The sequence below is a fragment of the Typopeltis vanoorti genome, chromosome 3 (assembly GCF_054136105.1).
Source record: "Typopeltis vanoorti isolate ZY-2024b chromosome 3, IOZ_Tvanoo_1.0, whole genome shotgun sequence".
In the NCBI taxonomy this organism is placed as follows: domain Eukaryota; kingdom Metazoa; phylum Arthropoda; class Arachnida; order Uropygi; family Thelyphonidae; genus Typopeltis; species Typopeltis vanoorti.
The window spans coordinates 30,987,589-31,010,839 of record NC_143551.1 but is presented as its reverse complement, the minus strand read 5'-3'; the positions used below and the strand labels follow the sequence as shown (position 1 = coordinate 31,010,839).

At 37.3% G+C, this 23,251-nt stretch overlaps 2 protein-coding genes across 3 annotated transcripts in view; one reads left to right on the top strand and one right to left on the bottom strand.

Moving 5' to 3' along the window:
• Positions 1-5,972, bottom strand: part of LOC150108021 (cytochrome b-245 chaperone 1-like) — an 82,004-nt gene extending 76,032 nt beyond the window's left edge. The window contains exon 1 of the mRNA XM_090390578.1: positions 5,657-5,972. Coding sequence (XP_090246704.1) covers positions 5,657-5,744 — 88 coding nt within the window. The 5' untranslated portion in view covers positions 5,745-5,972. The remainder of the gene's footprint in view (positions 1-5,656) is intronic.
• A 135-nt stretch (positions 5,973-6,107) lies between these two features.
• LOC150108020 (large ribosomal subunit protein mL62-like) overlaps positions 6,108-23,251 on the top strand; it is a 121,968-nt gene continuing 104,824 nt past the window's right edge. For both annotated transcript variants that reach the window (XM_090390580.1, XM_090390579.1), the window contains exon 1: positions 6,108-6,272. In XM_090390580.1, coding sequence (XP_090246706.1) covers positions 6,111-6,272 — 162 coding nt within the window. In that variant the 5' untranslated portion in view covers positions 6,108-6,110. The remainder of the gene's footprint in view (positions 6,273-23,251) is intronic.

Genomic DNA, 23,251 nt, shown 5'->3' with positions numbered 1-23,251 from the left:
ATCAGAAAACAACTGAATATCTCCTTCAAATTATTTCCTATATCATTTATGTACAAAATAAACAGTAGTAGTTCTAGCACCGAGTCCTGTAGCACACCACTAGGTCTGCCATCTCCTGGATTCTATCCCTCTATGTATTACTTTTTTAGTATTTGTCTATAAGCTACCTTTTATCCATATCACCAGTTTCCTATCCATCCCCATTTGTTGCAGTTTGCCTAACATAGTTCCATGTGGTATCCTGTCAAATGCCTTTGCAAAATCCAGCAGTATCATCATGTAGCCATTCTGTTTATCTGACTCAGTTGACACTCTATTATAAAAAAGTTAGTGGATTACCAGGGCATCACTGATGCTTCACAAAGCCATGCTGCTCCTCAGAGAGTATCATATTTTTATCCACCCATTCTTGAATTCTCTTTTTGATCGATTTTCCAGTAATTTTACCACCACTACTGAGATACTAATTGGTCTATAATTTGCTATCACAGGCTTCTTTTATGCAAATGAATTATTTTACCCTCTTTCCTCTCTCTTGGGACTTTGTCACAGCTAAGACTTAAATTAAACAGCCTAGTCAAAGGCATTGCGAGTTCTCCTGCACATTTTTATAAAATGCAAGCTGATATCATATCCAATCCCACAGCTGTATTTGCATTCAGATTCTGCAATATACTTAGTATCTCCAATTCACCAATCTCTGTTCTCACATCAGTCCCTGACACCTCTGTCATAACAATGTCTTAACTTGAGCAAAATGATCATTCAATAGTTCAACAATTTCATCTGTCTCTGTTACTTCTACTTACCTGCACTCATTAAAGTTATCCTTTTATAGTCAGTCTTCCTCCTACTTGCCACATAATGAAAAAAACTCTTTGTGATTTCCTTTTACCTGTTTGGATAATTTCTTCTCATAATTGATTTTGCCTTCCTTACCATGCTGGTCACCTTTCTTGGCTGATCTTTGTACTGTTCATGAGGTAGCTGGTCACCTTTCTCCTTATATGCCCTCCACATTTTCTTTTTTTTTTGCAACTCATGCTTAATGATACTACTTATCCATCTAACTCCTACACAATTTACTCTCTTGACTTTAGATATACAGTGTGATATTACTTTCTCTAGATACCCCCTGACTATCCCCCATGAACTGTGAACATCTTTCCCTTGCAGATCCTCATGCCATACTCCAAACTACTCTAGCTGATTTAATGTAAACACCTGTCTTTTGAGTGGATGAAATCACCTTTATTGGCACTCTTTCAGCATATACTGACAGTGGTCAAAATATTCAGCATCATTTGAAATGCATAGCTTTTAAACATTTGAGAAATTCATCCATGCTACAATCAAACTTATGGTTTTATAGAAATGTAGTCATTCTTGTTTTGTTATATATTTGCAAAACATGCACCACATATAATAAATTTAGTTTAATCCTTTATCCAAGTGTGAGCAAACAAAGTTTGTGCCTGAAAGTATCTTCAGGACTGAGGTAAGGTGGTACAACACCAGGGCACTCCTTGCAAAGGTGGAGCAAGCTACCAATACTCCTATCTCAGTATCTCCCATAATGCAAAACACATCTCCTTGCGGATATGTCTAATGTTATGCATTAAGGAAAGGGCCACAACCCCGACTAGTTTCGACCTTTATTGAGGTCTCTTCAGTGGGAGCCAGGCCCAAGTGGAGATACCAGGCAGCAGCATTAGCAGGTCATCTCTACCTATAGGAGTTGCCAAATGGTGTGCCACCCTTTTCAGGCACAAACTTTGTTTGCTCACACTTGGATAAAGGATTAAACTAAATTTATTATACTCTAATCAAGTGAAAAATAAACTTTCAACATGCACCACATGTTTTGAAAAATGCCACAAACAATGACTTTAAAGAATATGCAAGATTCACTGGTGAGACAGGCACAGTGTTTTCAGTACTGAGTAATCATTGCACTAGCAATGATTATCCACACATCTTGACTGGATTGGTCATGTTACTTGTATGTAAGATAACCCACCTCCAAAAACAGATTTTCTGATGAAGGTAGCAATGAACAAGAGGAGATCAAAAAACGCACTTCAAGGATAACCTCATAGCAAATATGGTTAGTCAATCGATTAGTATATATGCTCTCAAACAGTCTGTAGGTACAGATATTTGTCAATGACTTTAGGTGAGAAATGAATTTCATCATCCATGTGAGACCACTGCCCTTTTTACTAGAGGCCTGAAGTGACTTAAAAAAAAAGTTCTATGTTTGGTGTCTCTAGAGCAGGATTTCTGGACTACATAAAAAATAAAACAACATCTGTCTGTTGGACTTTATTACCCAAAAATAAAACAACATCGTTGTTTTATTTTTGGGTAATAAAGTCCAACAGACATTATTACTCAATGAGGAAACCTTGGCTGTATACTGATTGAAATGGCAACAGGATCTTTCTATTTTGAAATAGTGTGTCAGAAACTGAGAATAAAACATAAAAAAGGGCATCAAATTGCATGTGGCAATATTCTGTGACCATCACTGTGCTTCCTACAAACATGTCACTGCTGTGGAAAATTATTATCATTATCAACAGACCTCCATGAAGTCAAGAGACTCATTGTGGGAGGTCACATCCACAGCTCATTGTACCTTGACTTAAATGCATTCACTGTCCCTGCACTCAACACACTCTGAGATAATGCATTTCAATCACCCACCACTCTCCATGCAAAATCTACTCCTCACACCACTTATACAACTTCCAGGGATGGCCTTTCATTCTCTCTGTCTCCAGATATTCTATGAAAAATCTCATCCATGCTAATCTGGTCATCTGGACTGCACATCAACCTAATCATTCATCTCTATCCACCAGAAGATCAATTTTTTAGAAGGCAATCACATTCACAAGTCATTGCAGAATTATGAGAAGCTTCCTAAGAATGCTATAAAGAACTCCTTTTGCAAAAGAATCTGCTATTCTTTTGCAAAATTACCCTTTAGAGAATGATTTTATAAGAGGAGATTGCTATGAATAGGAATTTTCTCTTAATACTCATCCTACAGTCTATGACATACAATTTGATTATCTCTAAATCACCATAATAACCACATTCAGAATCATTAAGGACAAATTTGTATTGAAAAGATAATACATACTGCATAATATATATTATTATTATTATTACTATTATTACCCCAAAACCTCATGGAGTGAAAGACTCATCTGGGTGGTCCTTTTATCACACACACAGCTCATCACACCATGTCTTAAACACACTCAAACTACTTGCAGCAGACACCACACTCTCAGGAAAGGCATTCCAATCATTCACAACTCTGCACGAAAAAAACCTGCCTCTTACTCCCCTACTCACACTCTCTTTATACAGTTTCCAGGGATGACCTTTGGTTCTCCCCCTATCTCCCACTATTTTATGTAGAACTTCTCCAGCATTGATCCTACAACAACCCTTAACCAACTTGTAGGTCTCTATCACATTTCCCCTCTTCCTCCTATCCACCAGACTCTGCAAATTACATCTTCTCAATCTTTCCTTATAGTCGACATTCCAGAGGTCAGAGACTACCTTAGTCAGTTGCCTTTGGACCCTTTCCAACATCTCTTCATCCTTCTGAAAACCTGGCGACCAAATCTGGGCACAATAGTCCATGTGTGGCCTAATCAAAGCCTTATACAACAGAACAAGAATCTCTCTACTTCTATATGTCAGTGTCCTCCGCATCATTCCCAGAAGTCTTTGTGTCCCCTAAATTTCAGATCCTTATCCACTATCACCCCCAGATCTCTTATTTCTTCTACCTCCAATAATATATCCTCACCAAGCATAAATTCTGCATCCCATCTTTGTTTTCTAAATTTTAAAACCTTACATTTTGCAACACTGAACTCACATCCCCCATTTCTGTGCCCAATCACTCAATTTATTCAAGTCTTCCTGCAAGGTCACAACATCCTCACTACTCTTCATGGTTCGTCCCAACTTTGCATCATCTGCAAACAACTGAATATCTCCATCCAAATCTTCCGAATATCATTAATATACAAGTTAAACAGTAATGGCCCTAAAACATACCCCTGAAGCACTCCACTAGTGACTTTCCTTTTCCTGGATATCGCACCCCCATACACAACTTGTTGATACTATCAGATAGCCAGTCTCCAATCCAATGCACTAATCTAATATCCAACCCCATCTGCTCTAGTTTGACTGTCAACTTATCATGAGGTGCTCTATCAAAAGCCTTTGCAAAATAATCCAAGTATGACTGTGTATCCTTCTCCTCTGTCCAAGGAAGCAGTCACTTTATTGTAATAAGCAAGTTGATTACTAAAACATGACCTCCATTTAGCAAATCCATGATGTCCATCAAAGATAATACCATTGTTGTCAACTCAACTCTGGATCCTAGGTCTCACAAGCTTCTCCAACAACTTAACCACAACACCCGACATACAGATAGGCCTATAGTTTGATGCTTGAGTTCGATCACCTTCTTTATGAAGTGGCACGATCATGCCCTCCTTCCACTCCTTAGTGGAAGGAGGGAAAGATTGTGCCACTTCATAAAATATGACATATATTTTATGAAGTGGCATAAAATATATATCTTAAATATATATTTTAATAAAAAAAAAAATTTAAAAAAAAAAATATATATATATAAAGATATTAGAAGAAAGGCTTTTAAAAACTTTAAAAGACTAATGTATTTCCCAAAATATCATCTGTATAGTGCCAATATGCATTATTGTGTTTATCATTTAAATGAAAATATAAAGGAATAGAGAGAGAAATGGTAAGAGCGCTTATATGCCAGCCTAATTAGCCAAGTGGTGTATCTGCTCTCCAGCCAAAAGGTTGTGGGTTTGAATGCTGCCATAGGCATAGATGTTTGTGATGGTCTGTGAAAATACTAGTGATGGTGGGCAATGGATGGCATTGGTGTAGATGTGATGGTAGTTGAGGTGTGAGCAGTTAGTGTATCTGCTCTCCAGCCAAAAGGCTGCAGGTTTGAATCCTGCTGTGGGCATGGATGTTTGGATTGTCTGTGAAAATACTAGTGGTAGTGGTGGGTGATAGATGTAGATGATGATGGTAGTTGTAGTTGATGGAATGAGCGGTGGAGACAGTGAGCTGTAGAGTAGGTGCCTCTATCGGCTAAATGTATTGTAGTAGGTTGGGGGAAGTTGAAACTTGTGTACATTTGATTTAAAAGCCTGTATATTATATTCCTTAGGAAACACATCTGGGGGGAAGACTGTTCCACAATACAGCAGTAACAGGGATGGAGGAGGAGGAAAAGAAACTTGTTCTGTGAAGAAATATTGGGCAGCAGCTGTGTTCCAAAGGACTTAGCACTGAGTGGGGGAATTACTGATGCTATTTCAGATGAACGTTTGCTATGGAAATATTTATAGAATATACAACACAGAAACCAAACGCCTGTGCGAAAGTGGGAGGAGTGAGTCAGAGATGGAAAGATATCGCCTACCAAAGGCAGTAAATAAATATAAAAGGGGAAAAGAGAAAACCAATTGCAAGATGGAACGATCAGTGACGCCGGAACATGCAAATACTTAATCCCCAATGAGAAGAAAAAGAATTTAAAATTATTTAGAAGGGTGTAGGTATGGCTTACCGATAACTAAGCTCCAGGAACGAATACCTGGTTCTTTTGTTATTCTTAATTTATTTTCAGATAGCAAAGTAACGCTTAAAAACCCCATAGCGTTTCCGCTTGTGTTCTACTTTTATATACAGCGTTTGGAAAGTCACACCTGTCAACATGTCTAACAGTCGAAAACCAAATCACACTCAGATAATATGCACCTTATTATCACGTTAACAAGGAAAAGTAATTTGTGAAAGTAAGTTCCAAAACATAAAATACGATCGGCATCACACAAATATTTTCAAAAAGGAACACTACGATATAGATGTTTAAATCAACTGTTACGAACTGAAGAAAGTAGCTGTCATTTTACTCCATTTTTCTAACACATGTAATTTAAGGAAAGCAATACAATTTCTCTCTCTCTCGGTAGAGGGCGGAGCAACTTAGCCAGCGAGATTTGACGAGAAGTATCGAAAGCATGGCGCTTGTGGTGCGGAGGTTAACACTGCGTATGTTCAAAATTTCCGAAAACCTAAGCAATGTAGAAAAGTTTACGCGCTTTGCGTGTACTTTTAAGAGCCGTTATAGTCTGGATAATGTATATCCAAAAAGTAGTCTTAATATCGTAGTACCTTCTCAGGTAATTGCCTACGATTTTTTTTTTCATTGTGACAGATGTACATATTTCCTTTCATTCAGTGAAATTAAACGTTGCATAGCCGTTTTTATCTACGATTAAATTATAAACCATATATACTATTTATAGAATCAACAACCTTCCAGAATTTTTAAAAACTTTAATAAGAAAATTTACTTTTCGACCTTCACATTAATCATCTTCAGGAATATATACATCTATTACAGCAACTAGCAACAATACCACAGTAAACATCACAACTAAAACTATTCGATCCGCTCAGCATGACCTTTTGTGGTACAAAAAAATCATGAAATTGAAAGAATAATAGCTAACATAAAATTGATATTTAAAAAATCCAATTAAATTTTCACTTATTATTTAGCTATTTTTATCTTAAAATAGCCATTTTAATTATTCTTTCAATTTCATTATATCTTTCATTTAATTATTTACTTTTTTGTATCACATAAGGTCATATTAAGTAGTTTTAGATGTGATGTGGTTTACTATAGCATGTCACAGTAATGTAGCAGTTTTATACAGGGTGTTCGGGATAAATTTGACATATTTATAATTAATTATATTTTTCCGTAAGTTACATGTATTAACACACACTTCTCTTCATTTAAAAGTTTGGACCCTTCTTCATTCATATACAAGATGTCAGAAAGGATGGATAGCTGGAACCCACCTGAATCATGGAAGAGAATAACTTGTATCATGATGATTCGTGCCCGCCATCAAAATAAGGATATTACGACTGCTGCCCAATGCTCCCTGAATACAGTAAAAACAATCAGGCATGAACTAGAGACTTGCAATGGTGACTACGAGGATGTAGCAAGAAGAAAGATCCCTAGCAGACGATCTGATTGCGTTCGTACAGCAGAATTCCTCGCAAATCTGCAGGAACAGGTGTTGAAGAACCCTGGCATTGGAATTCGGGCTTTGTTCGTGGAGTTGCTAACTGTAGTCAAGCCCTGGATAACAAGGGTAGCCAATGGTAGGCCGTATGTATGGCAGCAGGATTCGGCCCCTTGCCACACCTCTGGGAAAAGTCAAAAATGGTTGTCTGAAAATTTCTACGACTTCACCAGTCCAAATGTTTGGCCTCCAAACTCCCCAGACCTTAACCCCATGGATTATTTTGTATGGGGCGCAGTTGAAAAAGACACCAATCGCACTTCCAGTAATACAAAAGCCCAGTTAATGGATAAAATTAAAACAGTTTTTGCGGCCCTTCCCAGGGAGACTGTAGCATCAGCTTGTTCGAGGTTCCGAAGCAGAATTGAAGCTGTGATCGATGCTAATGGTGGTTATTTTGAGTAAATCTTGTTGATAGTATTGTAATTAACTCTGCCTGTAATGTTTTTTTGTCAATTCATTAAATTTAATAGATACAAAGAAGATTTTCTTTTTCCTTACGAAACTGTCAAATTTATCCCGAACACCCTGTATATATTTATATATATTCCTGAAGATGACCTAAATGTGAAGTTCGAAACAAATTTATTATTAAAGTTTTTATCTCAAACAGTCATTGACTTCATAAATCATGTAATGACAGTTTTCTTCTTTTATGCAGATGTGCAGCCTTTCATACTTATTTTGTCTGTTTACTCAGAAAAAGAATACAGAAGCTATTTGTAGTCCTGGTGGATTAGGATTCACCCAAGAATGAAACTTTTTTTTTTGTTTGTAAAGTTCTGGGATTGATTCCCATCTAGGAGTGTTTCCTTCCTTCCTTTTCCTTTTTGAAGCCCCCCCCCCCTTGTTGGCAGTGTGGATGACATAATTACTTTTCAATGAACAGGCTGTAAATTTGAATCCTACCATGGACTTGAATGCCTTTAGGCGACAGAGGAATTTTATTTTCTCTTGCTTATAAGAAACTTAAAAAAAGTTCCATAATTGGTTTCTAGAGTAGGGTTTCCTGGATTATCTAACCTTTCATCCACTCATGTTATTAATGTTCTGTATATATCAACAGACCTGAATCAGAATGTATTCCCAAGGCCAGAAGGATAAATCAAGTAGATGATAGATAGATGAGTAGTATTATTAAGCGGGATATGCAGAAAAAAAAAATGTGGGAGTGTGTGTGGGGGGGGGGGGTATAAGGAGAAAGGTGATTAAGCATTCCAAAGCTAAGGCAAGAAAGGTGACCAGCATGGTCTTCTTCTCTCTTCCATCATCTATGTGGATGATGATGAGGTCGAATGAACTCTTTCCACTTCTGTCTGTCCCAGGAGAGTCCAAGCAATTCTGTCCAGTTTGGTGTTGCTTGTTGTGATTTGGTTTTCAGGTCCTCTTTTATTATGTCTATGTCTATCCATCTAATTCTGGGCCGTCCTTTGGATCTTTTACCTTTCATCGTTGTATTCAGGGCTTTAGATGGTAGTCGTTCTGTTCCCATTCTGTCACATGCCCAAACCATCGGTCTTCTTTCTTGGATTTTGCCTTATTGTTATTTCTTGTTTTAGTCGTTTCCTTATGTCTTTGTTTCTTAGTCGATCCAGCAGAAATACTCCAAGTAAGCTTCTTAGTCAACCCATTTCAGTAACTGATAATTTTTCTCTTCAGCCTTTTTGAGACTGCAGCATTCACTTCTATAGAGGAGTATTGGGAAGACCATTGTTTCATAGATTTTTACTTTTGTTATTTGTTTGATGTCTCTTGACTTCCATATTTTATTAAGTTGTCCAAAAGTTTGGGATGCTTGACTGATTCATCTGTTTATATCTTTTATAATTTCACCATTATACTCAATAACTCCTCCAAGGTAGGTGAAGTTTTTTACCTGCTCTAGATTCTTACTATCAATTTCAATTTTCAGATTGTTGTTACTTTTTCCTATTTGCATAATTTTTGTTTTGTCTATATTTATGTTTAATCCAGATTTTATACACTCCTCCTTTATTTTATCAGAAATTCGCTGTAGAATTTCTTCTGTGCTTGCCAATAATGCAATGTTGTCTGCAAATTTTAAATTTGTCACATTTTCCCCATATACAGGTAACCCTCGTATAATGTGGTACTTATACAATGCGGTCTAAACAAATTGTAGTATTCCCTTGTTGAATGCGGTACTTATACAACGTGGTTTCGATATAAGACGGTCTACAAATTGTAGTAACCCTTTATCTTTTCATATATTTTTCAACGCGCGACTTAAAAATCAAATTTTATCTTCATTAATTTTGCATCTGCTTATACCGCGCATATAGTTATACGTAGCGAATTTATATCAGGGGAAATATCCTTTAGCACATATGTACATCAATTGTTTACCATATAAAGTGCTTATTGTTGAAAATTATCTCCATTTTCTGCAAAGAAAGCATATTAAAATTCATAAGTGTGTTCATCTCAAGCTTAGCAATTTATTTTTTGGTGAGTTATATACAATGCGTAATGCTTTTTTATGTATAAAGTTTATTTTTATAGTAATGGCTACTTAGAGGATTTTTGCAAATATAGTTGTAAATGAAATTAGTGAATTAATTGATGGAGAAATAGATTTAAATGAGGAGGAACTGGTACGATTAATAGATGACGTCGAACCAAATGGTGGGGAAAGTTCTGCCAAAGATTCTGATTGTGATGAATCCATTAAAGAATTCAGTTTAAAGAAATTAGCAGAAGGATTGGACTTGGCAAGAAAGTTATTTTATGGATAATGATCTCTCAATGGAGAAGTCTGGAAAAGTCATGAAACAATTGGATATTTTTTTTCTCCGTATTATGAACTTAATAAAAAATTGCGGCATAGTGGTAAGCAAGGTCTTATTGCTGAACTTCTTGAAAACTAAATCAACTTAAGCATGCAATGAGAATTATACAAATGATGTCCAAGAGATTTAAAGTGATGACGACGTCCGGCCACTCGTAAATAAAGAACATCTACGAAATGCATTTTTGAAGACAGTGATGACGATTAAAATATACACTTTATTTTATTTGCCTAAAACATTTATGCATTATATGCAATGAAGTTTATGTACAATTTATAATTTTATACTACGTATTTGTTTCGTAGTTTATATGTTTCCTTAACATACATAAATTACCTGAATTAAATAAAAATATATTTTTGTTGGATGTGTCATTGTTTATATAAACTTTAAAAAAAAAAAACGATTTTGGAACCTAACCCTACTTTTTCTATGTGATCTAAGTCTTGCATAACGCGATTTATATAACGTGACATTTCTATGGAACCTAACATCCGTGTTATGTAAGGGTTACCTGTATTTTGATTCCAGAGTCATCATTGTTTAAGGCCTTATAGGTTGCTTCTTCCAGTGTAAGATTGAACAGGTCTGGTGACAGATTTCATCCCTATCTTACTCCGCTCTCTGTGTGAAACCATTTGGTTAAGGTGTCCTCCATTCGTGCTGCACTTTCAGATTTCTCATATAGATTCTTTATTATTCTTATGGTTTTGTTGGGAATTCCAAATTCTTCCATAGTTCTCTTCTACGGATTGAATCAAATGCCTGACAAAAGTCTATGAAATTTATGTAGCAACTTTGGTTGTACTCTAGTGTCTTTTCTATTAGCGGTCTTAAGGTGAATAGTTGATCAATTGTGCTTCGCCCTAGTCTGAAACTGGCTTGTTCTTCTCCTAGTGCCAGTTCTATATATGGCTTAATTTGTTTTTGGAGTACTTTTGTAAAAATCTTACTTGGACTACTAAGGAGGCTAATGCCTCTGTAATTATTGCATTCTGTTTTATCTCCTTTTTTGTATATAGGAGTTATAACTGATTTGGTCCAATCAGTAGACACTGCGTCGTTTTTGTAGATCCCTTCAAATAATGTTTTTAATGGTTCCGAAAGTTGTTCCTTTCCTGCTTTTAAGAATTCTGCATGTATTTGATCAATGCCAGGTGCTTTCCTAGTTTTGAGTTTTTCTATGCTGTGTGCTATTATTTCTTTTTATTATTATTATTATTATTATTATTATTATTATTCGGGCCTCCATGGAGTCAAAAGACTCATCGTGGGAGGTCCTTCCTAAGAAACAAAAAGTCTATCAAGACTCATCGAGGGGAGGTCCCCTCCCGAGAAACACAGTCTATCAAGACGCGTCGAGGGGAGGTCCTCCCCCCCCCTGAGAAACAGTCATCATACCATTCCTTAAACTCATTGACCGTTCTCGCTCTCACCACTCCATCAGGTAATGCATTCCATGGTTCAACCACCCTCCATGCAAAGAAACCACTCCTCACCCTCTTGCTCACAGTTTCCTTTCGTAACCTCCAGGGATGGCCTCTTGTCATCACTCCTTCCCGCTGTTCAACCAAGCAAAAGAACTCCTTAAGTGTCAGCCCTGTAACCACCTCTCAACAGTTTAAAATTCTTAATCATATCACCTCTCCTTCTTCTATCCACCAAACTGCAGTCCACATTCCCTCAGCCGATCCTCATAACTATCCTTGTACAGTCCTGAAACTATCTTTGTATCCCTTCCATAGTTAATTTATCCCCTTCAGATCCTGGAGACCAAATCTGAGAACAATAGTCTAAGTGTGGTCTGATCAGAGACTTATGCAACGGAATGATAACCCTTTTATTTCTGCAGGTCAGTGTTCTTCTCATTATTGCTGCAATCCTCTGTGTTACCTTCACCACCTTTGCAATATGTCCCCTAAATTTCAGGTTTCTATCAATCATCAACCCCAGATCTCTTGTCTCCCCTGCTTCCTCTAGTATAACTCCTCCCATAACCTCAAGACCTTACATTTTGCAGCATTAAACTGACACCCCCATTCATTTGCCCATCTATCTAGCTTATTCAAATCCTCTTGCAGGACTACCACATCTGCACTATTACTAATAATCCTTCCCAGTTTCGCATCATCCGCTAACAACTGAATATCCCCTTGCAATCCACTGACAATGTCATTGATATAAAGGTTAAACAATATAGGTCCCAGTACTGAGCCCTGGGGACACCACTTGTAACCCTCTGCCTGTCCCACCATACACAACTCTCTGATACCTATTGGACAACCAATCCTGAATCCAGTTGACCAATCTGACATCCAGACCCATGTGCTGCAACTTAAATATCAGCTTATCATGTGGCACCCTATCAAATGCTTTCGCTAAGTCTAAGAAAATGGCAGTATATGCCTTTCCCTCATCTAATGCTCTTGTAACTTTATTATAAAAGGCTAGCATATTGCTAAAACAAGAACGCCCCTTTACAAATCCATGTTGACTCTCACGGATAACACCACCCTCGTCTGTCCAATGCTGTATACTGTAAAATTTGGTATTCCTCTGTAAAATCTTTCTTATTCTATTGTAACGTCTTACTTATCAATCTTCTTTGTTCTCTAAAATTTTTGTCTAGATATGCTTGTACTTAATGAATTTATCTTTAACACTTTAATTGCCCTTTTTAAATTAAATATTCTCTCTGGGCTATTCACTCTTAAGAATGATGTGGATATAAGAACAAAGGGATCGCTAATGGTCAACACCAATTCCTTTATTTCAATACTGGATCTGATTCCTTTTTCGGATTCAGGGAAAATTTCTATTATCCTGCACCACCCTGAATCCTAGATTAACAAAGAGTGCAGAACCAAGGAACCAGAACACAGTTTAGCATACTATCTTATTTCACTATAACTTATTAATGCAGTCGTAGCCTCTCTATTTAACTTATCTCCCACTGTGGTCCGAATTTTATGAGAAAGTGCAATAGAGGAGAAAATCAGGCAAGGCACCAGTTAAACTTAAAAAGCAAAACATTTTACAATTGAAGCATCTTACACTTTATGAATATACACTAATAAAGCAGTCTACAATTTCTAAGGAATGAGCATTAATTATTTAAACTCGCTATCTTTATCATAGCATACAAAACAAAGAACTTCATATATAGTTGACAATTTCTACTTCATAGATCAAACATACTCCTCAATACTAAGGATATTCGCTAATTGAATCTCTAAGTAAGCTCCACATGCTCTTACAGTAATTCTTTCACCAAAATTTCATAATCACTCTACTTCAAAAAGAATATTATCTCTAGAGTCTTTCCTATAATTACAAACTTTCTTCTTATACACAATTGCTTATAAAAACATAGACTGTACATTACCAACTGCTGGGGAACTGTTTGGCCACTTCACATAGCACGACTGGACAATCATTTTCGATTCCTGGTTCATTCTGCTTTTTCTGAGGCATTCTTCACGGGTCCGAGCTGTAGTTATCTCTGCCGCCGAAAGTAGGTATACGTTGTTCACTGGTCAACTGACACAACATCGTAACGATATCTCCGGAAACATTGGAGATTTCCTTCCGCTGGGCTGATCGCTGACCGGTAAACTTTCAGGAATTTCACGGCATAGTTCCTCAATCTTTGTCTCGAGTCCATGTCGAAGAGCGGGGAATGAGAAGGAGCCACGAGGAGGTTCTAACACACCAGAGCACGAGTCCAAGAGCATAAGAGTAAGAGAGCATTTTAGGCACTGCAACGACTTTTTAAATCGCACGCTACCGATTTCTTCTACGTCATCCAGTACTTAGCGCCACACACAGAAATCTTAGCGCACTCTTCAGAGTGTGTGTGGGGGACTACGTGCTTACCTAAAGGGGTGCACGTGTTTAGATTCCGGTCACTTTTCCTTAATCGGATTATCTTTTCTCCCAGCAATTTGTAAGTACTTACACAAAAGCAGCAAGGTTTAAGAATTTAAGCAATTTACAATATTTTACCTTATAGCATAAAGTAGTGAAAAAATATCCTCAATTTAGTAATACTTGGGTAAATTATAAGAATTTAGTAAGCCCAATATATCAATATGTGATTCAAAATATAAACCCATGTTAATTCTGTAGGAAATGTTAATTAATTCAAATTTAGTTTCATTCAGAATTTAACAATACGGTCCCTTACTACTTTCTCCAAGATCTTAATAACTACTGATGACACGCAAACTGGCCTATAATTAGACACTTCCAGTCTGCTACCACCCTTATGCAATGGCACTATCTTACCTTCCTTCCATTCCATGGGCACCTTTTCCACAGCCAGACTTTCATTGAAAAGCCAGGTCAAAGGCACTGTCAGTTCCCTAGCACATTCTCTAAAAACTCGTGAATTACCATCAAGTCCCACAGCTTTACTGACATCCAGAGTACTCAGTATTTGAAACACACTTTCCTCTTGTACCTTTAAACCTCGAACCTGCCCTAACCTGCCCGCTAGTATTAAAACTGATCCCTCCAGGATGAAATACTCCATTAAAGTGTTCATTGAACAATTCCACTATGTCCTCTGCATCAGTCACTCTATTCCCATTTTTGCCCTGCAATATCATTCTTCCACAATCATTTCTCCTCCTACTGGCCACATAGCTAAAAAATTCCCTAGGATTTTTCTTTGGATCTTATGGCCAATCTCCTCTCATATTCCAGTTTCGCCTTCCTTACCATACTAGACACTCTTCTGGCCTGTGTCTTATATTCTTCATGCATCTTCTCTTCACCTGTCTCCTTATATCTCTTCCATAGCCTCTTTTTCGCATGCAATTCCCTTAATATTATTTGTCATCCACTTTACTCCACATTGTGTCCTCTTCTTCACTCGTGGTACACAACTTGCCATTGCTGCTAACAAATATTCTTTCACAATTTCCCATGCACTAATGATATCCCAACCTTCCAATTCCTCTCTCCATGAAACTTCCACAAGTTGACGTCTTAGACTATTATAATCACCTGCCTTATAATTCCACATACGTTCCCGTTTCTTTGATACTCCTGCATGTCTATTCATTTTCCAAGTCAAAACCATATGGTCATTCTCCAACTGGTGGGAGAGATGTCATCTCAGTTATTATCAACTCTTCTGATGCTATAACTAAATCCAAAACTCTTGAACCTCTTGTTCCCTCTATTACATGTTGCCTGAGACATTTGCCCCTCAAGAATTTTAGAAATTCCATTCCCTTATTGCTACATGCATCTTCCTCTCCCCAATTTATACTACTGTAGTTAAAATCTCCCATAACAATCATTCTTCTTGCACTTGCCAAACTCAACTGCCTAAACATCTCCTGGTCCCCACCCCTCTGTACTCCTGGGTCTGTAGCAACACCCCACTAAATATCCTGTCTTGCCCACCTCTACCTCACACCATATGCTTTCAAAATCATTAGTGTCACTGTCTTCCAAAGCCTCCACTTTTAGAGGACATAGGTTGTCACTTATCATAAGCAGTACTCCACCACCACGCTTTCCCTTCCTATCCTGCCGAAAAATGCTGTACCCAGCAACTTCTATTCCTGTTATTATATCCTCTTCTGTCAACCACGTCTCAGTGATCCCAATAATTTTTGGCCAGGCTGATGCTATCTATGCCATCAATTCCTATCCCTTATCCCGGATACTCCTGGCATTAGTATAAAGCATATAAATGCCGTTGTTTCTATACCCAGCATTATCCCCTCTAGACTCCACTGGGCTCGGTGTTACCTGATGTCGTCCCCCTTCTCCCAAGTACCCATTCTCACAAGAGGCCACCCCTGCTACCATCCTTGCTGGGATACACTGACTCGTTCAGAACAGCAATCTCTCCAGATGCCAACGTCCTTCCTCATTCAAATGTAAGCGGTCTCTTGCATACAATTCCTCTCTGTCCTCAAATGCACTCCAAGCATCCACATTCCAGTCCTCTCTTGTCACACATTCTAGTTATTATATCATTCAATATTACCGCTCTTCTGCTCAGCTCGTCATTATCATACCTAGGCAACACTCACACTATCTTTCCTCTCTCTGTCATCTTCCATACAGCCTCAAGCAAAAATCTCATATCTCTCACTGCCCGACTTACATTACCACTCAAGTCATTTGTTCCTACCATCACGATCATCTCATCCACCCTTTCACCTCTCTTAATTGCCATAGCCACTCTTTCTATCGTTCCTCCTGGCAAACACTCCTCACGCATCCTATCTTGAACACCACGGATCATTGAGTCCCCATACATTATACCTCTTACCATTCCCTCTCTCCTATTGTTTCCATTCTCTCCTCTTCTTTCATTCTTTGGTAAACTCTTCTTTGGTAAAGATATTTGTTTCCTCTTCGATTTCAATGGCTGGAAATGTAATATCCTGGGAGCTGTTTTTATTATATAAATCTTTGAAGTATTCTTCTCATCTGGCCATTCTTTTTGTTTTATTTTCAGTTAGTTATCCCTCTTTGTTTTTGATCATTATAATTTTTGTTGTCCGTGTCTTACTAATTTCGTCTATTTGTTTATATAATCCATGAAGGTTATTTTCTTTTGATAGCTTTTCTGCCATTTTGCATTTTCTTCTAACCAGTTATTCTTTTCTCTTTTAACTAGTTTTCTAATTTCTATTCATTTCTGTTATAGTTCTGTTTTAGTTTTATGCTTTTCCTTTGATTCTGTTTTAGTTTTATGCTTTTCCTTTGATTGCTTAACTTTTTTACTTCATTCGAGATCCAATCCTTTTTACTTCCTCTTTCTGTGTAACCTATTGTTTTTTCTGCCGAATTTAATATTATTTCCTTTAATTTGCACCAATATTCTTCAATGTTTATATTCTGTTTTGGTAGTTCCTTCAGGTTTTTATTTAGTTCTAGTTGATATTTTCTTAGAATATTGTTGACTTGTAGTTTTGTTACTTGTCTCCTTTTGACTCTAAAAGTGCTTCCAGATTTTAACTTTATTCTTAGGTTTGCTAATACTAGCTTATAGTCTGATCCACAATCTCTGCAGTTTAGGATACTTGATTTCCATCTTTGGTTTACAATAATATAGTCTATCATATTCTTGGTTTGTCTGTCTGGTGATATTCATGTCCATTTTCTTTGGGGTTTTGAATGTTTAAAGAGAGTGTTGGTTATTGTTAGTCTATTATTTGAGCAGAAGTTTAGCAGTCTTTCGCCATGTCCATTGCTTTCTTCATACCCAAACTTTCCGATTACTCTTGGCCAGGTATCTCAGTCTTTGCCTACTTTTGCATTTAAGTCCCCCATTACAATTAGGAGATCTTGACTTGATCTGCCCTACTGCTTTTTGCAAATCTATATGGAACTCCTCAATGTCTTCTTCTTCTGATGATGTCGAAGTTGGTGAGTATACTTGAATAATAGTTAGTGATCCAATTGATGTTTTAAATCTTGCTTTAATTATCCTAGGTGAGATAGAATTGTAGGACAATAGAGAATTTTGAGCCTTTGGTTTTAATACGAGTGCTACTCCTTCTTGGTGTTTGTTGTTCTCCCTGCCTGAAGTTAAGATTTTGTACTGTCCATGGTGGAATTCTCCTTTTCCAGTCCATCTGGTTTCGCAGAGTCCAATCACTTCCCATCAGTAGTTGTCTAATTCATGCAGTAGTATTTCCAATGCTCCTTCCTGGTGAAGAGTTCTTACATTCCATGTTCCTATGCTTGTTATGTTTTTTCTGTTTATTAGGTTTGTTCCAATAGCATATTTTTCGCCTTCACTATCTTGGTTCCCTAATAGTGGACGCGACCCTTGTTTGACTGGGCGACGGTCGAGCCGGCATGTATCTTTAGGTTGGTTAGAGTTCATTCGGTTTCAATGGTTAAGTTTTCGTCAAGTGTCAACCACCACTCCTTGACCTGAATTCAGCCACTTTTTTTAGTAGATAGTGGAAACTACAGTTTGAGAGGAAAGAGTCACCCCCTCGCGCTCGAGTTGCTCTAATAGCACTGACGGGGAAGGAGTAAGAAGTAAGAGAGAGAGTAGAGGGGAAAGAAGAGTAGAAGACCAGTCTCCAGATATGATATACCAAGTGTATATTGCATGAAGTAAGATCAGGTCTAGCTTGGGTATCTCGGGTTTGCCATGCCCGTACTCACCAATGTGAGCCCCTGAGAAGAATGACCAGCATGGTAAAGCAGGTAAAATCAAAGTATGAGAGGACCTTAGCCAAGAAGGTCAAAGGAAATTCTGAAGAATTCTTTCACAGTGTGGCAAGTAAAAGGAAGAATAGCCTTTGGAAGGATAACTTTAGTGGGTGCTCATGGTAGTGAGGTAACAGAAGCAGATGTAAAATTGGTGTTACTGAGTGACCATTTTTCAAAAGTCTGTCACCCAAGTGAGGATATTTCTGTGTCTGATGTGGCAAGATCTGATACTGGAACTGAGGTTAAGCAGAGCAACTTAGGATATTGCAGAATTTCAATGCAAATACCACCTGAGTGTGGATGAGATATCAGCTCGCATATTATGAGAACGAGTAAAGGAATTGTCAGTGACACTTACTAAGCTGTTTAACTTGTCATTCCACTCATTCACCATCTGTGCAGCTAAGTGTCAGCTTGCATAATGCATCTGCCTTGACATATTTGTTTATTATGAGTCTTGCACTGGCTTAAGTTCCAAACGAGTGGAGGGAAGGCAAGATTATGCTGCTTCATAAGGGAGGTGACAGAACTCAAGCATCAAATTATAGGCCTATCTGTGTATCGGGTGTAGTTGCTGGTGAGAACTAGGATTCAGAATTGGATTGACAACAATGATATTATCTTTGATGGACAGCATGGATTTGCTAAAGGGAGGTCATGTTTTAGTGATCTACTTACTTGTTACAATAAGGTCACAGCATCATTAGATGAAAGAGATGGATACACAGTATACTTAGATTTTGCAAAGGCTTTTGACAGATTACTGAATGATAAGTTGATAGACAAACGAGAGTGGATGGGATGGATATTAGACTAGTGCATTAGATCGGAGATTGACTATCTGATAGTTATCAGCAAATTATGTATAGGGAGCAATATCCCACAAAAGGAAAGTCACCAGTGGTGTTCTTCTGAGGCCTGTTTTAGGACCATTGCTGTTTAACTTGTACTTTAAAGATATTGAGGAAGATTTGGATGGGGATATTCAGTTGTTTGCAGATGATGAAAAGTTGGGACAAACTATAAGGAGTAGAGCAGATGTTGTAGCCTTACAAGAAGACTTGAATAGACTGAATGAATGGCCACAGGAGTGGGGATGCCAGTTCAATGTTGCAAAATGTAAAGTTTTAAAATTTGGGATATAGAATTTGTGTTTGATGGAGATATATTCTTGCAGGTGGAAGAAATAAGAGATTTTGAGGTGATGGTGGATAAAGATCTAAAATTTAGAAGACATTTCCAAAATTGTGAGGAGAACACAGCGAATTCTGGGAATGATGCAGAGCACAGTGGCTTTTAGAAGTAAGGAGATTCTTGTTCCATTTTATAAGGCTCTGATCAGGCCACACGTGGACTCTACTGTGCACAGATTTTGGTCACCTGGTTTTCAAAAGGACAAAGAGATGTTGGAAATGGTCCCAAGGTGACTGACTAAGGTGATTTCTGGAATGTTGAATATAAGAAAAGGTTGAGAAGATGCAATTTACAGAGTCTAGTGCAGGGTTTCCCAAACTGTGTTCTGCGAGAAGTTCTCCTGGAATTTGTGATTTTAGTTTTCCAAGCATTTTTCATGAATAAATATTTTATAGTGGAAATATTATGAGGAGAATAATATTCGTGAATATGTCGAAAAGCTCAGACCCAGAATGCCTAATAACATCTGTGTAGCAAATGTTAGTGACCAAGCTGTGTGTTTTTAAATGTGGAAGTATTCATGAATTATCGTTAATTTTCACACATCGAAACCTTTCAACATTTGGGAAAGGGAATACCGCTGTTTATGACCAGTCATAAAAATTGCCTGCAAGCGGATTATAACAATGAATGGCATATCCTCTGTTCTCAAAACCGAAGGAAATGACATCTGCGTAGCAAATGTCAGTGACTAAGTGGCATATTTTAAACATGGAAATATTCATGAATTATCATTAATTTTCACACATCGAAATCTTTCAACAATCAGGAAAGAGAATACCGCTGTTTATGTCCGATCATAAAAATTGCCTGCAAGCTGATTAATTACAACAATGGGCGGCATATCCTCTGTTCTCAAAACTGAAAGAAATAACATCTGTGTTGCAAATGTTAGTGACTAATCAGCAAGGAAGTATAAAGAAAATTTTTCCACTGAAATTGAAGATCAAGATAGTCTGTATCCAGTTCTCAAATCTAGTAATATTGAATACTTTCTTCGCAAGTTCGTATTGTAGGGTGAAAGTTTCAAAACCGTAGTGCCATGATTTTTTAAAAGTAATAGGCTGCAGATTTAAATTTTAACGTGAATAAGAGACAAGGGACTTGGTTTAATTTTGGTATTAAGAAATCTCTTATTGAAGGTGTTTGTGATGCAACAGATAGTGAGTCATCCACCACCAGCCTACAAAGCGATCTCCAGGATGTACAAAAGGAGGGGAAAACTACCAGTACACAGGAGAAAAAGTCTGCATTCACTCGTAAGTACTTATAATAATATTATAAATTTTTAGTGATCAGAATGGGATATGTCAATGAAAATCAGCAGAAATTAATTTAATGTTTGTTTAATTGATGTTTAAACATAAGCAATAATTAATAATTGATCATTAATAATTAATGATCAATTATTAATTAATAATAAAAAATCAGCTAAATTAACAATTATTAATTAATACATTACAAAATAACCAAGGTGTTCCATGAAAATTTCAGGTTTTGTGAAGTGTTCCGTCTTAGGAAAAGTTTGGGAAACGCTGGTCTAGTGAATAGGAGGAAAAGAGACGATACGATAGAGATGTTCAAGTTGGTAAGGGGTTATTATAGGATCAGTGTTTGAAGAGTTTTTTCATGAAATGGCAGGAGATCAGGAGAGAATAAGAGGTCATTCCTGGAAGCTGTATCATAAACAGGGTGTGGACAAGGGAGTGAAAAGCAATTTTTTTTTGCATTCAGAGTTGTGAATGATTGGAATGCCTTCCCTGAGAGTGCAGTGTCTGCAGAGAATTTGAGTGTGTTTAAGACACGGTACGATGAGCTGTGTGTATAACATAAGGACCTCCTAGATGAGTCTGTGACTCTATGGAGTCTTGGAGTGCTTAAGGGTCAAAGCTGTATAACTGAGAGGAGACCTCCACATAGCCTTTAAAGGAATGCAGAGAACTGATCAAGACTTCTGAAATAATATCCAATCATGACCTTCTCATGGTGCACCGTTAGGTATCTACTTGGATACTGAATGAATGAGAATAAGCTGACAATCTGGGATTTAGTCGACCAAATTGTATTCTTATTGGCTTAAACCACAATATAAAATGATGGTACAACATGACAGAATTTCATGTGGGCTGTGGCGTTGCATGGTTGAACAAGGCCCCTGTTGTTTTTGTCAGGGAACAGGCAGACAGTGAAAAGTCAACTACTCGAACAAATCTGAAAATAAACCCCAACTCAACATCACCAGAGTTCAAGATCAGTACTATCAACATAAGAAGCCTGAATGGAAAAGAAATGGAACTAGTTGAGGAATTGGATAAGTACATGATCGACATAATAGGGTTGACTGAAACAAAAAAGACAAAAACTGGTTAGATCTTTCTGAGCAATAAATACAAAATTTTATATTCAGGCAATGGCAATCAAGGAAAGAAGGAGTAACCATACTATTCAACACTATATATGAGGCTAATCTTCTTGAATGGCAGACAGTCTCAAGTAGAGTGATGTGGGCAAATATGAGAATGGGGAACTGGACAGTGAGACTTATTTGTGCCTATGGTCAAACAGAAGACTTTACTAAGGTAGAAGTGGAGGAATTTTTTGAGGCTTTAGAGAAAGCAACTGACACAATGAAAGAAAAGGTTTGTCCTTGTTGGGGATCTAAATATCAGAGCAGGAAATGATTGTCAGACATACAAAAATATTTTGGGAAAATTTGGTGAAAAGAGCAAAGCTAATAATAATGGCAAATATTTGTTGGATTTCTGCTCAGGACATGAACTGATTATTACTAATGCAATGTTCCAACATAAAAATGTGCACAAATTCTCATGGGGAGAAGATGCAAGGAATAAGAAAAGTCTCATTGACTATGTTATTGTTGATAGTGATGTTTTCTCCCTGGTGCAGGACACTAGAGTGTACAGAGAATTTGAAATTGGAAGTGACAACCATTTAGTCTTGAGCAGGATAAAATTGAATTTATATTGAAAAGAAGAACATGTAACAAAGTTTTAAAAGTGAATAAAAGTTGAGCAGCTCTCAGATGTGAACTGTACACTAAAATATACAAACATTATCCAAGAAAAAATGAAAGAGTTTGAGAATAGGAATCAAACCTTGGAGTTTCAGTGGTAAGCTCTGAAGAAAACATTGATTGATTCAGCCAGAGGGCCATGTGGTGAGGTTTTGTAAGGATAGAAAAATCAGAACTCTATGGCAGACACAGGAAGTTAAAGAGGCAGTGAAGGGAAAAGAAGAAAGCATATCAAAAGTTCTGCAAATAAGTCAGCTTGTGCTCTTCGAGAATGCAGAGACAAATGTAAGAAAGCTAAACAAAAGTCATGGGATGACTTTTTTAAGAACATAGAAAATAAATACTGAATAAGTCAATTGAATAAATTTATATGGAATAAGAGAGAAATTAGTCAAAACACTAAATTAGCAGTATATGAGACAGTGTTCAAACCAATTTTAACTTATGGGTCTGAGACCTGGGTTAGAATAAAACACTTGACCAAAGATTAGAGACTGCAGATATGAGAATCGTGAGAAAGATTAGGGGGCATGAACACATGGCATCAATGGCAATATCATATTAAAAATAAGGATATTAGGAAAGAACTTGACATTGTTAGCATCCAGGAATGTGTTAGCAGAGCTAATCTCAGGTGGTATGGTCACTTAAACAGAATGGAGAGGAAAGATGAGCAAAGCAAGTGTTCTCTGCTAGGTTAGCAGGAAAAACACCCAGAGGAAGAGAAAGATATAGGTGGATTGATATGGTAAGAAGTGCCTTAGAAGATAGAAATATAAGACCTGACGATGTTGGAACCTTGACAGGTAACAGATTGA